Source organism: Pseudorasbora parva, chromosome 5 (genome assembly GCF_024679245.1).
Source record: "Pseudorasbora parva isolate DD20220531a chromosome 5, ASM2467924v1, whole genome shotgun sequence".
Taxonomy (NCBI): domain Eukaryota; kingdom Metazoa; phylum Chordata; class Actinopteri; order Cypriniformes; family Gobionidae; genus Pseudorasbora; species Pseudorasbora parva.
The window spans coordinates 6061495-6077768 of NC_090176.1; the positions used below are offsets into that span (position 1 = coordinate 6061495).

General features: G+C 42.1%; 2 protein-coding genes across 4 annotated transcripts; both read left to right on the plus strand.

Annotated features, from left to right (window-relative positions):
- The first annotated feature begins 1986 nt into the window (after nt 1-1986).
- LOC137075933 (uncharacterized) lies at nt 1987-10512 on the plus strand. 3 transcript variants are annotated; one of them, XM_067444880.1, is made up of 7 exons: nt 1987-2123; nt 2861-2911; nt 3014-3078; nt 5116-5665; nt 5772-5868; nt 8625-9714; nt 9796-10512. In XM_067444880.1, the coding sequence occupies exons 4-6, from the start codon at nt 5123-5125 to the stop codon at nt 8837-8839; spliced, it is 855 nt and encodes a 284-aa protein (XP_067300981.1). In that variant the 5' UTR covers nt 1987-2123; nt 2861-2911; nt 3014-3078; nt 5116-5122; the 3' UTR covers nt 8840-9714; nt 9796-10512. The 3 variants fall into 3 exon arrangements, with proteins under 3 accessions (XP_067300981.1, XP_067300983.1, XP_067300982.1); XM_067444882.1 differs by lacking the exons at nt 1987-2123; nt 2861-2911; nt 3014-3078 and adding an exon at nt 4302-4340; XM_067444881.1 differs by lacking the exons at nt 1987-2123; nt 2861-2911; nt 3014-3078 and having other exon boundaries at nt 4919-5665.
- A 60-nt stretch (nt 10513-10572) lies between these two features.
- On the plus strand, nt 10573-14564 carry LOC137075816 (uncharacterized). The gene is made up of 7 exons (XM_067444770.1): nt 10573-10692; nt 10811-10954; nt 11072-11236; nt 11423-11711; nt 11816-12653; nt 12754-12903; nt 14147-14564. The coding sequence occupies exons 1-7, from the start codon at nt 10627-10629 to the stop codon at nt 14562-14564; spliced, it is 2070 nt and encodes a 689-aa protein (XP_067300871.1). The 5' UTR covers nt 10573-10626.
- Nucleotides 14565-16274: the final 1710 nt, after the last annotated feature.

Genomic DNA, 16274 nt, shown 5'->3' on the forward strand with positions numbered 1-16274 from the left:
AACGTATTGTCATATCATCTGATTTACCATCATTACTCTCCACAGGTGGAACCTCCTCGCTCTGGTCCTCGTGGTCATCTTGACCTGAGTGGCTGTCTTTAGCCTCTTTCCTTCTCCTCTGGAAATAAGCATATAGCCCAAGTGCAGTCAATAGCACCATTTCGACGTCTCAAGTAAGCTAGCTAGCGTAGACCGAGGGATCTGCAGCAAGATCAACGGGTTGTATTTATCTGTGATGACTGAAGTCGTGTACAGATAAAAGTTGAGTACTGAAGATAAAAGTTGTGTAATATTGGCATGAAATGCTAGCAAATCGTTGTGAATAAAGCTCGAGTCGAGTGAGAAACACAAGAAACACTAAAATCAGCAACGAACAGCAAGAGAAAAGGCTTGAACAAAGCATAAGCACTTTAATACCTGATACTGTGACGTCACAATGTTGATGGAATCCCAGAGAAGTACCAGTGATTGGTCCATTCTGTGCTGTGGGCTTCTGCCTCCATTTAGTGTCTAAACTAGTTTCTTATATTTACAAACTGAGCCCAAAATAACAGAAAGAAGCTATTTAATGAAAATAATGGTCCATGTTTAATAACAATATTCACAAATTTGAATTAAAATGTTTAGTGAAATTAGAAAACCATTACTTTAGTTGTATACTTGCTCTTTATCCATATATTTAGTTCTAATGTCACAAACTTAATAATCTCAAGGTTGTGGGTTTTACACCATTCTTCTGTAGTGTGGTTTTGGTGAAGTGTAATAAAGTAAACATCACGAGTGTTACTTTACCTTCTTCTCACCGCGGTTTCCTGATGGTTTATGGAGCAATTACTCCGAGTCTCCTCTGTCGTTTCAAACTACTAGTGTTCAGTTATAGGATTATTTTCATTTCAAAACGGCAAAATTGGACAAGAGTTTATCTGTTTGCCCAATTATTTTTTCCAGTGATATGCTAAAACAGCTGTCAAACTCAAATATGAAATGTATAATTTCGCTGCTGCTTTATCTTACCTCGGACATTATGACCGTTAAACTGAACAACATAAAGCCCGCCTACTTTGATCTGATTGGTCTCAGATATTTTGACATTGACGAGTGACTGACAGAAGCTGTGATAACCAAATGAAGATATTGGTGCTGCTGAGTTTAAACTATATTAGGCGATTATTTCTCATGCTTTATTATTTATGCCTACACCTCGGAAAAAACAGAGGCCTGGACCTCGGCTATGGCCAATTCACAAACAAATGGACAGTTTTCCCATGATTTATATATAATATTATTTTCCACAACGCTTTTCGTCGTCTATTTGTACCTGCGTCGCTTTCCGTAACTGTGAGTTGCGCGCGGAAGGTCCGATCACGGGAAATAATCCCAGAGATAAGGTAAGGATCTAATATTTAACTAGATTTACATTTTTGAAAGAAAAACTTGGATAAGCTTGACGAGGTTTTTTTAATATCACGAACAGATGTTGGGTCGCTCAAGTGTTGCTAGGGCGTCACGTATAGACATGATCCTCAGTTAAAAGTCTAAGTCTTAGTCTGACACAGACTAGAATTAAATTGTTGAATAAAGTATTCTCGAGTTTTTCTGACAGGAAGTGTATTTTATGAAGTATTTTTAACACTTAAATTACATTCATGATTATTACATTATACATGGTAAGAAAATGACAGCATGATACTTTACAGAGTTGTGTGAAATGAACATTTCTGTTTTTTCTTCTTGCCCTCAGAATGGCCACACCATACACACTTCCAGCTAGATATGAATTTCATCAGCTACATCAACTCAAACTATAAAAATAATAAACAAAACATTCAGCAGACTAATGGATTTCAATAAACTAGACCTTCTACATGACAATTCCTGTAAATAACACTTCAGGACATTGACCACCAGATGGCACCATCCGTTGAGATCATTTTCGATCAATCCCAGGGATGAGCAATATGTAGCCTACTTGGGGGAGAAGGGGAGAAGGGTATTCCTGCACAACTGGAGGCCGCAGTGTCAGGACCCCAGTTCTAGGACCCTAGTTTTTTGTGACAGCACCACCTACCGAATCGAATCACTAAAACACTAATTTAAGGTGGACGATGGACACCGATCAGACTGTGAGTACCGATATTCAATCAAGTTTTATTTTATAACGTTTAAACGAAACAAAATGTACTAAAGTGAGCTGCTAACTATGAATTAAGAATTAATTCACACAAATTAAGAATTTGTGTGCTAGTTTTATTAATTACTATGATGTTCTTGATCGTGGCGTGGCCATGATTTATTAAATCCTTTTTGATTTTTAATGACTATAATACATCTAGCCAGCACATTATTAAACTTAAAAAGATGACAAAAGCATGTTTGTTGTAAGGGTGTGTACGATTACCTGTAGCTTACTGTATTAGTGGGGAAACTTGCTGAATACTCATTGTTTTACCATAGTTAAGAATAAAATATTCTTACATAACTGCGCTGACTGCCTGGTTGCACTACAATATTAGCCTGTCTAAATGATGCATAATGTTTGACAAGTTCAGCCATTTATACTTTGGCTATGTTCTTATAGCCTGGACTGATATATTTTTGCTGTGAAGGATTAAAAAGATTAAAATGAATCCTTTAATTAAAAAATAATAATAATTCTGTATGAATCTTGCACAAATGTTTTTTTGTTATCGTTGGAGCTGGACTGAAAAGACTGGGCATAATATTGCAGTGATTAATAAATGCATATTTAGCCTCTCCAAACAAATATTATTATATTCCATTCTGCATATCATGCAGATTTCATAATGTAACCGAGATGGCAATGGCTTTTGTCATGCATGTTACCTTTTGTTGCTTTTAGGGATTGCCACGCCATCACTGTGGAAATGACAGCAGGATTTTCATGTTAATGGTAAAGTCTCAGTGTTTTTTTGTTGTTGTTTTTCATGGTTTTTTTGTGTTTTTTTTGCCAAGTATACTAATATAGTATCTGTCAATGTCACACATCTTACAGATGGACATGGCTTTCATTAGAAAGAGGTGGTGTCTTCTTCTGATGGAGTGCTTCAAAATAGAAGGGTATTATAACAATATATATTTGTATATTCATCTCTGTAACACTTGCTGTTTTTTTTTATAAATTGTTCAGTTTTTTATTAAATTTATGTTATTATCTACAGTTCATTTTGTGCCTTGGCTCATTTATCAAAATTACCATGTTCACCAGATTAGTATAATGACTTTCAGTCGTCATCCAATTAGCTAAGTAAGGTATATAGGAAATGTTTAAAGTAGTTGCCTCATCACGCTGTATGCAGCTTCAGCTGTACAGCACCATGGTCTCAATTGGTGGGTTTTGCTGTTATATACTTACAAATTTGGAGTTTAGACTTAGACATGAGTAACATTAATATTCTGTTTGGCTTTCTCTCTCTACAACTCCAACAGTGCACAAGTGTTAAATCATATGTTTATATATATATATACAGCCATTCCGTCTGTGCAGCAACTGATGAAAAAAGGGGTCTTTGGTGCTGTTGTTATTGCAAAAATGACATAAATGGCCTTGCCTCTCTACAACCTTTAAAATATCTGACTGTAATTTAGTGACTGAATATACTGATTCCATCTTTATTTGACCTGATAATAAACTAATTAGTTAAACTTAAGGAGGTTAATCAATATACAGATAATTCAAGAAACTAAGATTTTTAAGGTACTCAACTTTTTTTTTAAGATTAATATACATTTTTCAATTATATTGTGTAAATTAATGTTTACATTTAAAATTGTGACTCAAAGCAGGTATTACACACTCTGTAATTAACCTCTGATGCATTTTGAATTAAAAAAAAAAAATCACATAAAATATACTCCTGAGATTAAATATCTTGATACTATGTAGGCTAATAACTAAACCACGATGGAACTGAGGTCCTGAAACTGCAGCACACCGCTATATCATCCAGTTCTGTAGGTGGCGCTGTCACAAAAAAAGGGTCCTAGAATTGCGGTCCTGAAACCGGGGTCCTGAAACTGCAGCCTCCGGTTGTGCTGGAATATACTACTGACTTGGGGGGGTCATGAGCCTGAGCCAAGCAAATTCCCCTCCAAGTACCTAAGCGATCGTCAGCCGTCCAATGGTTGACCAATGCTGAGCAGCGATCAGCCAATGGTTGAGCAATGCTGAGCAGCGATCAGCCAATGGTTGACCAATGCTGAGCAGCGATCAATCATTGAGCGAGGATCGGAACACGTCATCTAGCTGTGTAGCTATATTTCACTTATTTATTGCGTTCAGCGTTATTGATGACCGATTGGACTGTTTGTTTTACTCTCAGGTACGTTTGGTATAATTATGTGCTAAGTAATGAATGAAACTCAATATATTTTTGGATAATTTGCCTGATGTTCAAGGTTTTACATGATAATATCTCGTTAGCGCCGTACTGACAAGCGCCGCTTGTAAGTGGTTATTCTCCATACTTATTCTTCTTCTTCTGTAAACAAAGTTTGGCGCACCGTTTGTCAAATGGCAGGGGTGAAAAAGTAGCCGAAAACTCCCATTGACTTAACATTGCAGCGAACTTTGCCCTCGTAGCTTTGACTTTGAACTTGTAGCTAAGAGCGAGCACTTCGTAGAAACCCGTGACTAATGCTGCTTTCACGTGCTATCAGAAATTTCGTAATTGCCCTTTCCAAAATAGTAATTACGAGCTCATTGCAGTGAGTGACTTCAAAGGCTGCTCATGTGCTATTTTTAACTGGGAAACTCATATTTACTGTAATTCCGATAGCACGTGAAGATCGCATTACCACATTTGAAGAGCCTGACAGGCCCTGTCAGAACACACATCTCAATGGGGTATAAGTTGTACGTAACGTTACCCCTGGTGCGCAAGAGCAGCCCGAGTTTCCCCATTGACTTATAATGGGGAGGGACGTCCCATTAAACGCATGTGTTTTTCATACTATGGTAAATTGCATAGGGATTTTGTATTGACCATAGCTCTGGTTCACAGTGTCAGAGACACAAGTGGGTGGGCTCAATTTACTCAGGCAACCAAGCCCTCAGCTGCTTTGTTTTACTCATTTAGTCATGTTTTACTGTACCAGATGAAACATGGAGAAGCCTCGACATCGGTGCAGCGTGTGTGACAAGGCTTTCACTGAAAAGTCCAACCTGACGAGGCATCTGAAGATCCATGCCGTCACCAGGGAGACCTTTGACTGTGATGTCTGCAGGAAGAGCTTGACCACCAAATCATTGCTGATCAGCCATCAGCAGCAACACCAGTACCCCAACATCGTTTTGTACCGGCAAGGAGAGGCCAGGCTGCAGTGCACAGAGGCAGCAAAGTCTATGGCAGAGGCCCCCAGCACCGTGGTTGACCCTACATGGCAGGATCCCAAGACAGCGGAGGCGGCTGCCAAGAGGTCCGGGGGTCAGCTGTGGAAAGGTCAGTTGGTCATAGTTTTCGGGAAGTACGCCGGTCAGACCTTTAGGTGGCTTCTAGAAAACGATGTCGGCTGGCTGGTGTGGTTGCTGTTCCAGTACTGCCAGCAGGGAGAGCAGAACGAGCTGCTGAAGTGGCAGAAGGAGCGACTGCTCGAGTACGCCAGAGAGTTCCCTCCTGTCACATGGCACCTTGACATGAGGTTGAAGGTAAGATAAACTTAGTTACCTTTTAGACCTTAGTAATTGATGTTAAGCAGTAACCAGTATTAGTAAAAGTAGAGATTATTCTATGGTTGTGTTTTATTTTCTGCAGAAAACGCAATCGAAAAAAGACCGGGCTCCTCCGACCTTCCCTGACCTCTCTCAGGACCCCAACTACAGCAGCAATGGCGAGTTGTTGGCTGCTGCAGGTATAGTAGTATTATGCTGAAATTAACTTGAGATGATGAAAACATAAAAAAAAAGAAAAAAAAATGAAAACAGATCTCACCTGCGCTACTGCACATATGCGACGTCATTACATGTCACTGCTTAGACTCCACTCTATATGTACAACTGAGAAAATGTCAGAGCCAGAGGCTACACATTCTTATCTCTATCCCCTGACCAAAAAAAGTTACAATCTGCAGAATGGAAGAGAACTGTATGTCGATGTCCTGTCATCGCTCAATCAGATCCCTAACTTAGCTGCGCCAGTCTCGTGCACTCATCGAGTTCTCTTTCGCTCTTGAACAAACAATCACAGCAACAGGAATGGAATACACTGATGAACAAAGAAATAACGGGAACAGAGAAAAGATGATTAGTCTATATTTCATGTATTAGTTATGCAGTTAAGAAAGCTGTTTGATAACTGTTACATTTCTGTATATGTCTAACAGGGAAGGCCACTGGTAACTATAATTTTTTTATAATGAGTTTATTTAAAGGCACAATATGTAATGTTTCAGCATTAAAAATATAAAAGATCACTATATCTATGTTATATATTTTTTAAAGTTGTGTGTTTACATTATCCCGACAGTTCCAATTAACTTCTAAATCCAGAGAAATTAATATTTTAATTCGAAGACACGGACCGTGTCTTTATTTCCGTTATGTCGCCAGTCTTTCACGTCATATCCACGTTTGCGTCTTGCTTCCTGCGGAACTCGGCGGAACCGCCAAACTCAAAGAGGAACACTGACAGTATAAGGGGAACCCCCGTATAAAAAAGTCTGTATGATAATGGATCATGACTACTCTTTGCCTGTACGTTTTGCCAGCTCAACAAAGCGCAAACGTAAGGGTGAAAAAAATGACCCGAGAAGATTTTGGGACAGTAGAAGAAGCAAGAGACGTGTAAACCTTGGAGAAGCCTTTGAAAGATGGCGAAATCTTCGTGACAAGCTCGGACTGCAGAGAGATGCTGATCTCGCTTGCGTTTTAATAAACAGGTCATTTAAGTAACCATTCAGCTAACATAATAATCATATAATCATAACATGCTGTATGTTTGCATATTGCATAGCGATCTTGACCACATTGAGACGCGTTTAGCTGAATACGTAACGTTATACATTTTGTATTGTATCGGCTTTTCAAACAGGCGGATTCTGTGTTTTTGGAGACTGAAACTGAGACTTTTTAAAACTGATAGTATATTTCTATCCGTATATTTGGTGACACGATGATGTCATGTGTAAAACGCAGATGGACTAGCTATCATTGGTTTTATATGTAGCTGGAGAAAGTAACGTTAGCTTCATAAGGTAATATGCCACTATCTTGGTCAATTAATATAAGGTGACTGTCACTTTTATCATATGTTAATACTAGCTACATATAATATCGATTTAATAATGATCTACTTATTCATATATCTCTGAGTTCCAAAATAAATGTTTATTTGAATGATTGATGAACTTGGGGAGCGACACAGCGCGTGTTCCAATGAACAACGTATTGCTGGTGCTGGTTCTCTCATTTACTATGTTTTATGTTGGTAATGATAAACTAAATTGAAATTTATTTCCTTATTGAACAGTTGATATACAGAATGTTCGACAATCGCGGATGCCATGTCAACATATCTATAATTTGAGTAACTCAAATTATGATGCGCGGTTAATATGTCACCATAGCCTACCAACTTATAGGTGTGTTGGCATAGCGACCGCCCGCACAACATTCTGTCTCACACATTAGCTAACGTTACTGATAAGTTTGTTAAGTAACGGTAGCTCGCTGCTATTTCATTAGATTGACATTACATAACGTGAAAAGCCGTAACTAAACTTAACAATAATAGAGATGTAATATAACAATTACCTTGTCAGTGAACATGTTTTCTGCTGGAGATGCCAGATTCGCTGGTTGACAGTGGCAATAATGACAACAACTCCCATGAGCCCACGCACTTTCCCGACGTCATCAAAGTACGTCAGTTGTTATTATTTTGAATGAGTGACCCCTAGTGGCCAAAAGTTGCATACTGCACGTTTAAAGATTGTTATAAATTCACTTAAATTAAAAGTTTTTTTTTTTTTTTTTAAAACCTAATAAATGTTGAAATTGGGTAGCTTTCATGTATACTGTAACGTAAGGTCATTAATGTTTCATAGAGACATTGGTGTCAGTGATACTGGCCTTCATTCATAAAAAGATGCCATTACAACACATTTAAAATATGCTGTCTTTAAATTGTTTCTGCATTAATTTGGAGAGTAACTGAAATTACAATATCAAAATATTAAAAACTCCAAAAATATTAAAGTTTAGTTTATTTTTTAATCTTAAAAGATAAATAGAATTCTTTATTTTGTTCAAATGAGGGATTTTTGTAATTTCTTGTATTTTCCCCCCCAAAAAAGGCAGACTCAAAGGCCTACCAAGTTTTTTTTTTCTCATACAAAAATTTGATATAAACCATATGTTAAACAAACAAAAAAAATATTATTTATGGGTCATTGTAGCTGATGATTATAATAAAAACAAACAGAGAAAAACAATACAGATTTTTTAATACTGTGAAACCGTGATATTTTCTGAGACGATTATCATACCGTGAAAATCTCAAACCGTTACAACCCTAGAGCTGATAGAACTTGTGTTTGTGACACTTGAAACTTATCAGTATGTATCGAGCAATGCAGTTGAGACATTTGTGTGGTGTTCTCCTCTTCAGAGAGTGTCCTGGACAGGTCTGAGGCGTCGGTCAGCACGCAGCTGACCACCTGGGGAGACCTCGCCAGCTCTGTGCGCCAAGACGACAGGCCGGGACCCTCGTGCCTCCGAGAGAACTCTGAACCTGGTGGCGTCGTGCTGGAGGGCTGGCAGAAGTTCTGGGAGCAGCCGCCTGAATCCGCCCAAGCCCTTGGTATAGCCCCCGCGAACATCTGAAGACCAACGAGACCTACGGGCTGTTCGAGAGGGCGTCCAAGTACAAGAATGTCAGGGGAGAGATGGCCGAGAGGAAGCTCTTTAAGGAGAAGATGGTGTTCCACCCACCCCCACCTCCTATGGCCGTCAAGGGAGCTGTGCCCAACATGCTCTCCTTCTTCACCACCCCTGCCTTCTTCTGGCGCCCGGTCGGCGTGATGAAGGCATTGATCCGCTGCCCTAACACCAACTGCCCCGCACCGCCAGAGTACTACTTGGAGAAGTGAGGGTGCGGCAGCTACGCCAGGCAAGTGTATGGGTTGAACTTCCATTACACTTTGCTGACTGAGAGGTTGATGTGCAAACACTGTCTCAAGCTGAGGGAGGAGCTGAGCCAGGCGCACGTGGACGACGAGGAGGACGGCACCCACGGTGCCCAGCAGCAGTACACCTGGCTGGCGTACAGTCCAAAAATTCTGATGAACCTCGCCCCGGCCGTCAGAAGCATGTTCCCTGCCATAATCTGTGGCAAGCGTGCTGTGGACAGGAGTGTGGTCACACTGATGAGCGACCGACTCAATGCTGTCTCAATGAGCAAGGTTCAGAGGCTGCTGCAGCAGGGCCACGACGAGTGGTACTTGGAGCGTCGGGACCTGTACCAGACTCTCCTGTACGATGCCCGCACGTTGGCGGCTGGATCGTCTTCGTCTCAGCGAGGCATCCTGCCGTTTGCAATAGCAGCCGGCACTTACACCCCTCCAATCGCCCCGTCTCCCCTTCCGTCTGCTCGGGTCCTGAGACGTGCGCACCTGATACTGGAGATGGAGATGCCCGTGTACAGGGACCAAATCCTCAGTACGACTGGGGAAATCTTGTGTATCGACGGCACGAGGAAGGTATGTACAGCATAAAGTACTTTATGACAGATTGACTGTTGATAAACAGCATGCAATGAATGTTCTGCTTTGTTTTTATAGATTCTCAAAAAGATCTACGGCAATGGCCAGGGCACCATGCAGTACGTCACCAGCAGGGTGGAAATTAGCCCCCGCCACCAGCCAATGGCGGGTATTTTTTCAAAGTGGTGGGTGACTTTGCCGTGTATACCAGCCACAGTGGCGGGTGGGTTGTAAAACATGTGTATTGGTTACTATAGGGGTGCTCTGATTGATCATCAACCTATCTCAATCGGTCGATAATCGCGTTGGGATTTTTGATCAGTGGTCTCTAAAAAGGCTGATCTCATAAACCGATCTCATGCTAACGACACGAGCCTAAAGACGCGCGCCTGCTGTGAGTGAGGGCATGACATGCAGCGGTACCGTCTCATTCTCTTTCTGGCGCGGGTATAATAATTATAATGGTGAGGTACAATTCATACTTCTATATTAAATAACTTACGAAGTCGTTTGAAAACTTTCTGTGAGACTTAAGTTCACAAACAGCGTGAGTGAATCACCGTGTGCGCGAGCTCTCTCTCTCTCTCTCTCTCTCTCTCTCTCTCTCTCTCTCTCTCTCTCTCTCTTCACATCAGCGCATCGCATCTGCAACTAAAATCGAGCTGCACAGTTGACACATGATTTGGCACTTGCACAATTGAGGCAGTGCCGCATATCCTCACTAAAGTTTATCATTTGCATTTATTTTTAAGTCTAGCAGCCAAACTGCTCAGCACTCGCCCTCTCTCCACGAAGAGACCGTAACACACACACACACACACACACACACAAACAAATGTATGTACTAAACTGGTCCAGGCGGTCAGGAACGGTAACCCAGAGCTCTACAGCAGGTACTCTGATGAGGAGATGATGGCCTTCCTCAAGCCTCACCAGATCAGATCATATGTAAGGCGTATTACCCGTGGGGTTGTGGTAAGTGTGGCTTTCATTGTCAGATCCAGCTTTGAAAATAAATGTATGTGTTAAATGTGTGAATGTGTTTAATGTGATTAAAACACTTGACCCTGAGAATATATCCTATGTGTTACAGGAGACTGCTTTGGCGATAGAGTCCATCCTTGCTGAGTTCCAGGGACCAGCCGGCCTTGACATTGATGGCATTCACCTTTTCAAGTCGCCAGAGGCAGTCGACGCTCACTGGGCAGTTGCGAGCAAGCACCTCAGTTGCATGCAGGTGGGTTAATGTTTTTGCGGCCGTCGTGTGTCAAAACCATTCAAACTTGTATTTATGGCAACATTTCAAAAGGACACCAGAATAAATAAGGACCTTGCAATATGTTGTGTGTTACAGGATCCCCCTGGCATACCGCTGTGTGTGTCTGTGAAGGTGGTGGTGATGAACGGCGTCCCACTGAACAAGCACAAGTGCCGGCGAGGCAGTAACTCTCCGGAGGGCTTGCACGCCCACCTGTTCAACGCCGTCCCTTCACAGCGATGTGGGATTATGCCATTCCAAGTGAGTGATTAAAACATAATATATATAAAGCTTTATTGCAGACACATGTGCATATAGGACATCATACTCTATAATTTAAAAAGATAAGTGGCAATGATAGCTTCAATGGTACATTTTATTTCACAGATCCAGTCATCACTTTTAAACATTGTACACAATAACAGTCAAAATGGAAATGTGTTTCAGGTGTACTTGGTGTCCTTCGCCGTTCAGTGGAACCACCGCATGGCATCGCTCCGTGTCGCTGGTGGTCATGGCCGGCAGACGTCGTGCTTGGATGCGCGGCAGATCCAGCGCATCAACCAGCAGGCCGAGATTCTTTTCGGCAAGGAGCACGTCCTGGAGCCCAACTTTGCAGCACCAATGCTGGTCCCCGAAGCATACGAGCACCCCGACGAGGAGGAGCTCCTTGGTGTCGAGTACGCCATGTGCCAGTCCACCAGCTTCACCGCCAGGGACTACAACGTGCAGAAAGGTACAGTACTTGATCACACACTTAAACAATGATGACAAACCTGGTGCAAAAAAAACTATTGTTGTGTAGACATGTTTGTGATTAATACAATTACATATTTGTAGTTGAGGAAGAGCAGTCGCGTGAGGAGGAGGAGGAGGAAGAATCGGCTGAGCAGGGAGACGACGAGATGGCGGACGAGGGTCTCGGCATGTCTTCTGATACAGAGGAGGACCCGATAGACAGAGTCTGTGGGAAGCACGTCGTCCTCACCCAGGCAGAACAGGCGGAAGAGGAGGACAGTCCTGCCCTGCAAGATGCGCTAATGAGCCATCGACATCTGCATCTGCCAGGTATAGAGGAAGTGGAGGCACTGGCCTTGCTCCTCCTAGAACTGGCCGACAACAGCGACCACCACCTAGTGCCGGCTGACCTGAGGCAGAAGATCGCCGCCGCTGCCAGCTCTATCCACGACAAGACCGCCGCCCGTTTCGTCAAGCAGTCCAGGTGGGGCTACACCTTGTTCAGTCGGTGCCTTGGGGCGGACTCTCCTGAGACCAGAGCAGCCCAGAAGACCAAGTTTGGCTGCATGAGGTACGCTCAGGTGGCACAGGTGACGGAGGACAGTCGCCTGCTCTACCTCCTCCTCAAGATGCTGAAGAACCGAGCGCCGGCTAATCAGCTCACCTCCCCCAGCAAGGTCACGGCTTCTTTGAAGGGACAGTATAAGAGGATTGCAGACCGAGTCCGAGACGACTCCACCTTCACTGCCAGGGAGGAGAAAAAGGCCAACTACGGGGCGACGGTACTGCCGAAAGTGACGCCTCACCTGAAAGTGCTGTCGGACGCACCGTTCCCGGAAGCTCCTGTACTGCCGACATCCCTCCTGCCGCCAGACCGGCCTCAGGTCCAGTACCAGCACGTTCATCACGAAGCTGGAAAAAGGCGTGGTGAGAAGCGGAGGTAAGTTGTCATAAGCACTTTGTTTTACCTGTTGGCTGTGGAAAGCAAATAGCACACACGTCATATCAATACTCATTACATGTGTATTTTATATTTTCAGATTATTTGTTGAAGAGCCAGAGCCTGTGCCTCCTGTGAACCGGCCCGTTCAGCCCACGGCGTCGTCCTCCTCCTTCACTCAGCCAAAGTCTGGTGAGCCCACCCTAGAGTTTAGATTCTCTACCCGAGCCCGAACCGACCCACGGGCCGGGTCGGGCTGAGTTTTCCCTGCACTATCCTCGGGTCGGGTAGGGCCGGGCCCGTGATCAAGCGTTTTTTTTTTTTTTAATCATTAGCCTACTTTACTAGTCTAATTGGGTGGGCAGAAAGCTATGCTATAATCAGAAATTATATATATATATTTAGCAAAGTAAGAACTAATACAACAACTAAGAAACAAATGTGTAGGCTACAAAGCTGCACAAGTCAGGATTAGTGTAAAAATGCGTGTTAAACTCACAGCTCGAGCAGTGATGGAGCGCAGCATTATAAACAGAAACGCTCTGTGTCAAGAGCTGCTCGCGTGAACACTGCACTTTGCTTAATTAAATATCTTCGAATCGTTTCGTTTAAAAGTGGACATTTCAAGCTTTCTATACGCATATTTCTCATGTCTGTGAGGCGAGTAGCTGCTGAGTTTCGGTTTATTTATGAGACGCGCTCCAGTGCATGAGGAATGAAAGCGATCACTCCCACGACTTCACCTCGCGATTATAGTCTGCTATTTGCTTTTTATTTATTAAATCCAGGCAATTGGCCCAAGAAACCTTTTTTTAAAATTAAGATACAATTTAAACAAAACGAAATAAATGCTTTCTACAAAACAAAACTTAATATTAAACTAAATATAACCACCAAAATCATTTCTGACCCACTCGCATCTTTTCACTCATCATAATCAGATGAAATGTAAAAATAATATTATAATATTTAAACATAATTATGAAGGAAAAAACACATTGTTTAATGGCTACAACAAAGTAAGCTACAGATAAATGTCTGAGCTCTGGATTTGAGCAAACATCAGTTTAGCGGTGAGCGGATCATGAGCGCACCTGCGGATTATTGAGCGGAGTCAAGTCAACTTTATTCATAGCCTATAGCGCTTTTACAATGATTATTGTTTCAAAGCAGCTTCAAAGTGTTAAACATGAAAATATTGCAACAAAATGTTATTCGGCTATACAGTCGCTGTGGAGAAAACTGAAAACTAAATGTAGTTTTATCATGAGCCTCACCAGTCCGCTTCGCTGCGCTTTGCTCATTACAGGCTCGTTCTCGTCAAAACGCCCACGTATTAAACAATGGTCGGGTTTAAATCGGGCTCGGGCTCATAATTAAAGTTAAGGTGTCGGGCTGGGCTGGGCTCGGACACAACGTGCACGGGTTTGGGTAGGGTCGGGCTTGATTTTTTGAGCCCGATCTAACCTCTAGCCCACCCTCATTCTGCCAAGGCCTGCTGCCTCCACCCACCTCCAGCCAAAGCCTGCTGTGCCCACCTATGGACCACCCCCTGTGTCGGCAGCACCCATACTGCTGGTTCTCCCCGCACAGCCACAGGCTCCCTCCGTCCTGTATCGTGGGCCGTCGTGCAGCCAGAGCTTTGTACCTCCTGCACCAACAGTCAAGGCATTCATGCCGAACAAGTCCTCGCGGCCATGTGGGGCTTGCCACGTGCCTAATTGTGGTGGACGGCGGAAGAGATACACACCTTCCAAGGACAAAGTGGCTGGAAGCACCCAGAAGATATTTTCCTTCTGTCCATCCACTAGGAAATCCACGACTTCTGGGTTTGACAATGTGGTGTACGACAGCTTTGAACACTTTAAAAGTGTGCTGGATGCAGAGTTGGAAAAGAGGAGAACTGTGTAAATAACTTACCTGTGTGATGCCACTTCTTCTGTGCCATCTGTAGGAGAGAGAAAGAGGCTTGTTTGTGTTTTTTAAAGTGCTTCAGCAAGTACAATTTATTTATTTATATAGTTAAATAAATGCACTTTACAGTTTTACTTAAGAATGTTCTTGTGTTTTTTATTATTATTTATGTTGCTGTTAAAATGCACTTTGTAGTATATATTTTTTTTATACAAAAATGTTCTGCCCTATGTTCAATATCAAGGCCAATCATTTTAACCGTAATCAGTTCCAAACTAACACAATGAGTTTACATACCCTTTAGTGGTTGTTCATGTTCAGATAATCTGTGTTTTTGTCATGCGTGTTGTTTGTCTTTGTCTGCTTCATGTCTAACAAAAGTTTGCAACACAACAAAAGAAAACACAACAAAATGTAACAGACAGGAATGGCTTGAGCCTTTATTGGTTGATTAGTGATTAACCAATTGTTCATTTTTTATCTTAAGTAGTTTGTGTTTTAAGTTATTAAGTGTTTTTTTATTGATGTTATTTATGTGTGCGTGTCCTTGTGATGTTTGTATGGTAGTAAATGTTTGTCTCGTGTTCTCGCTCGTAGATCTGTACCTTGTTGTGGTGAGCGAGCTTTAAACCAAACAGATCTTGTTTACTTGTGTTTTCATGCATTGCCTTTTAAATGAAACACATTCTAGGTGAAAAATAAAAGTTGTAAAAGTATTTCAAGTATTTGAGTCTTTGTGTGCTTGGGTTTCATAAGGGGTTGGATAGTGTCAAAAAAGAAAAAGAAAACACATCAAAGCAATTCTACACCCTTTCTTAATTCAGCCCAAAAATGTAACAATTGCACAGTTCCACTTGACTATATAAATTTAATCCGCTACATCAACTCAAACTATGAAGATAATAAACAAAACATTCAGCAGACAAGTGGATTTCAATAAACTAGGCCTTCTACATTTACATACAATTTCTGTAAATAACACTTCAGGACATTGACCACCAGATGGCAGCGTCCGTTGTGATCATTTTCGATCAATCCCAGGGATGAGCAATATGTACTTGGGGGGGTCATGAGCCTGAGCCAGGCGGTCTCCCATCCAAATACTAACCAGGCACGACCCTACTTAGCTTCCGAGATCGGGCTCAGGGCGTTTGTCCAGAATTGTAAGCGAAAGCCTCAGCCAATAGAGAGCTATTTAAAGAAGGGAGACCGGTTTAGCCCACATTCACACACGTCCTGGGCTGCAGCTGCAAGACAGTAACAATTATTTTCATGTTTTTTTTTTTAAAAATAAATAAAATAAAATAAAATATATTAATATTAAAATCAAAAGCCTACTTGCTTCAATGAAACGTCTTGATTTTAAATTAGCCTTCATGTCAATTCATTCTGCAGCCACATTTTAATCAAATTTGACACTCCATTATTATTATTAGTGTTTCGTCAAGTCACATAACACTGCAGTGTGCGGCGCAGATTCCACCGTGACTGCCGTTCAGTTCTTTTTCTTTCATTCCTTTTTTTTGCTAAACATGAAACTGTACAAGGAGAACAGTAATCCGATACAAGATTTAAGGTTTAATTTGTCACCGGAAGTCCTACAGCTCCACCTGAGGCCGTTCGTACGGGAAGCGTACAGTAGCCTATAAAGCAGTGTTAACACCTTGCTGAAATGGCGGGGCCAATGTCTGATTGGACGGGCGAGGT

Bases quoted from the DNA above. Each gene is read 5' to 3' on its own strand.
- LOC137075933 (XM_067444880.1), top strand. From the start codon at position 5,123: ATGGAGAAGCCTCGACATCGGTGCAGCGTGTGTGACAAGGCTTTCACT. The intron at 5,666-5,771 runs GTAAGATAAACT...TATTTTCTGCAG, and splicing joins ACCTTGACATGAGGTTGAAG to AAAACGCAATCGAAAAAAGA. The intron at 5,869-8,624 runs GTATAGTAGTAT...TCTCCTCTTCAG, and splicing joins CGAGTTGTTGGCTGCTGCAG to AGAGTGTCCTGGACAGGTCT.
- LOC137075816 (XM_067444770.1), top strand. From the start codon at position 10,627: ATGATGGCCTTCCTCAAGCCTCACCAGATCAGATCATATGTAAGGCGT. The intron at 11,237-11,422 runs GTGAGTGATTAA...AATGTGTTTCAG, and splicing joins GTGGGATTATGCCATTCCAA to GTGTACTTGGTGTCCTTCGC. The intron at 12,654-12,753 runs GTAAGTTGTCAT...TTATATTTTCAG, and splicing joins AGGCGTGGTGAGAAGCGGAG to ATTATTTGTTGAAGAGCCAG.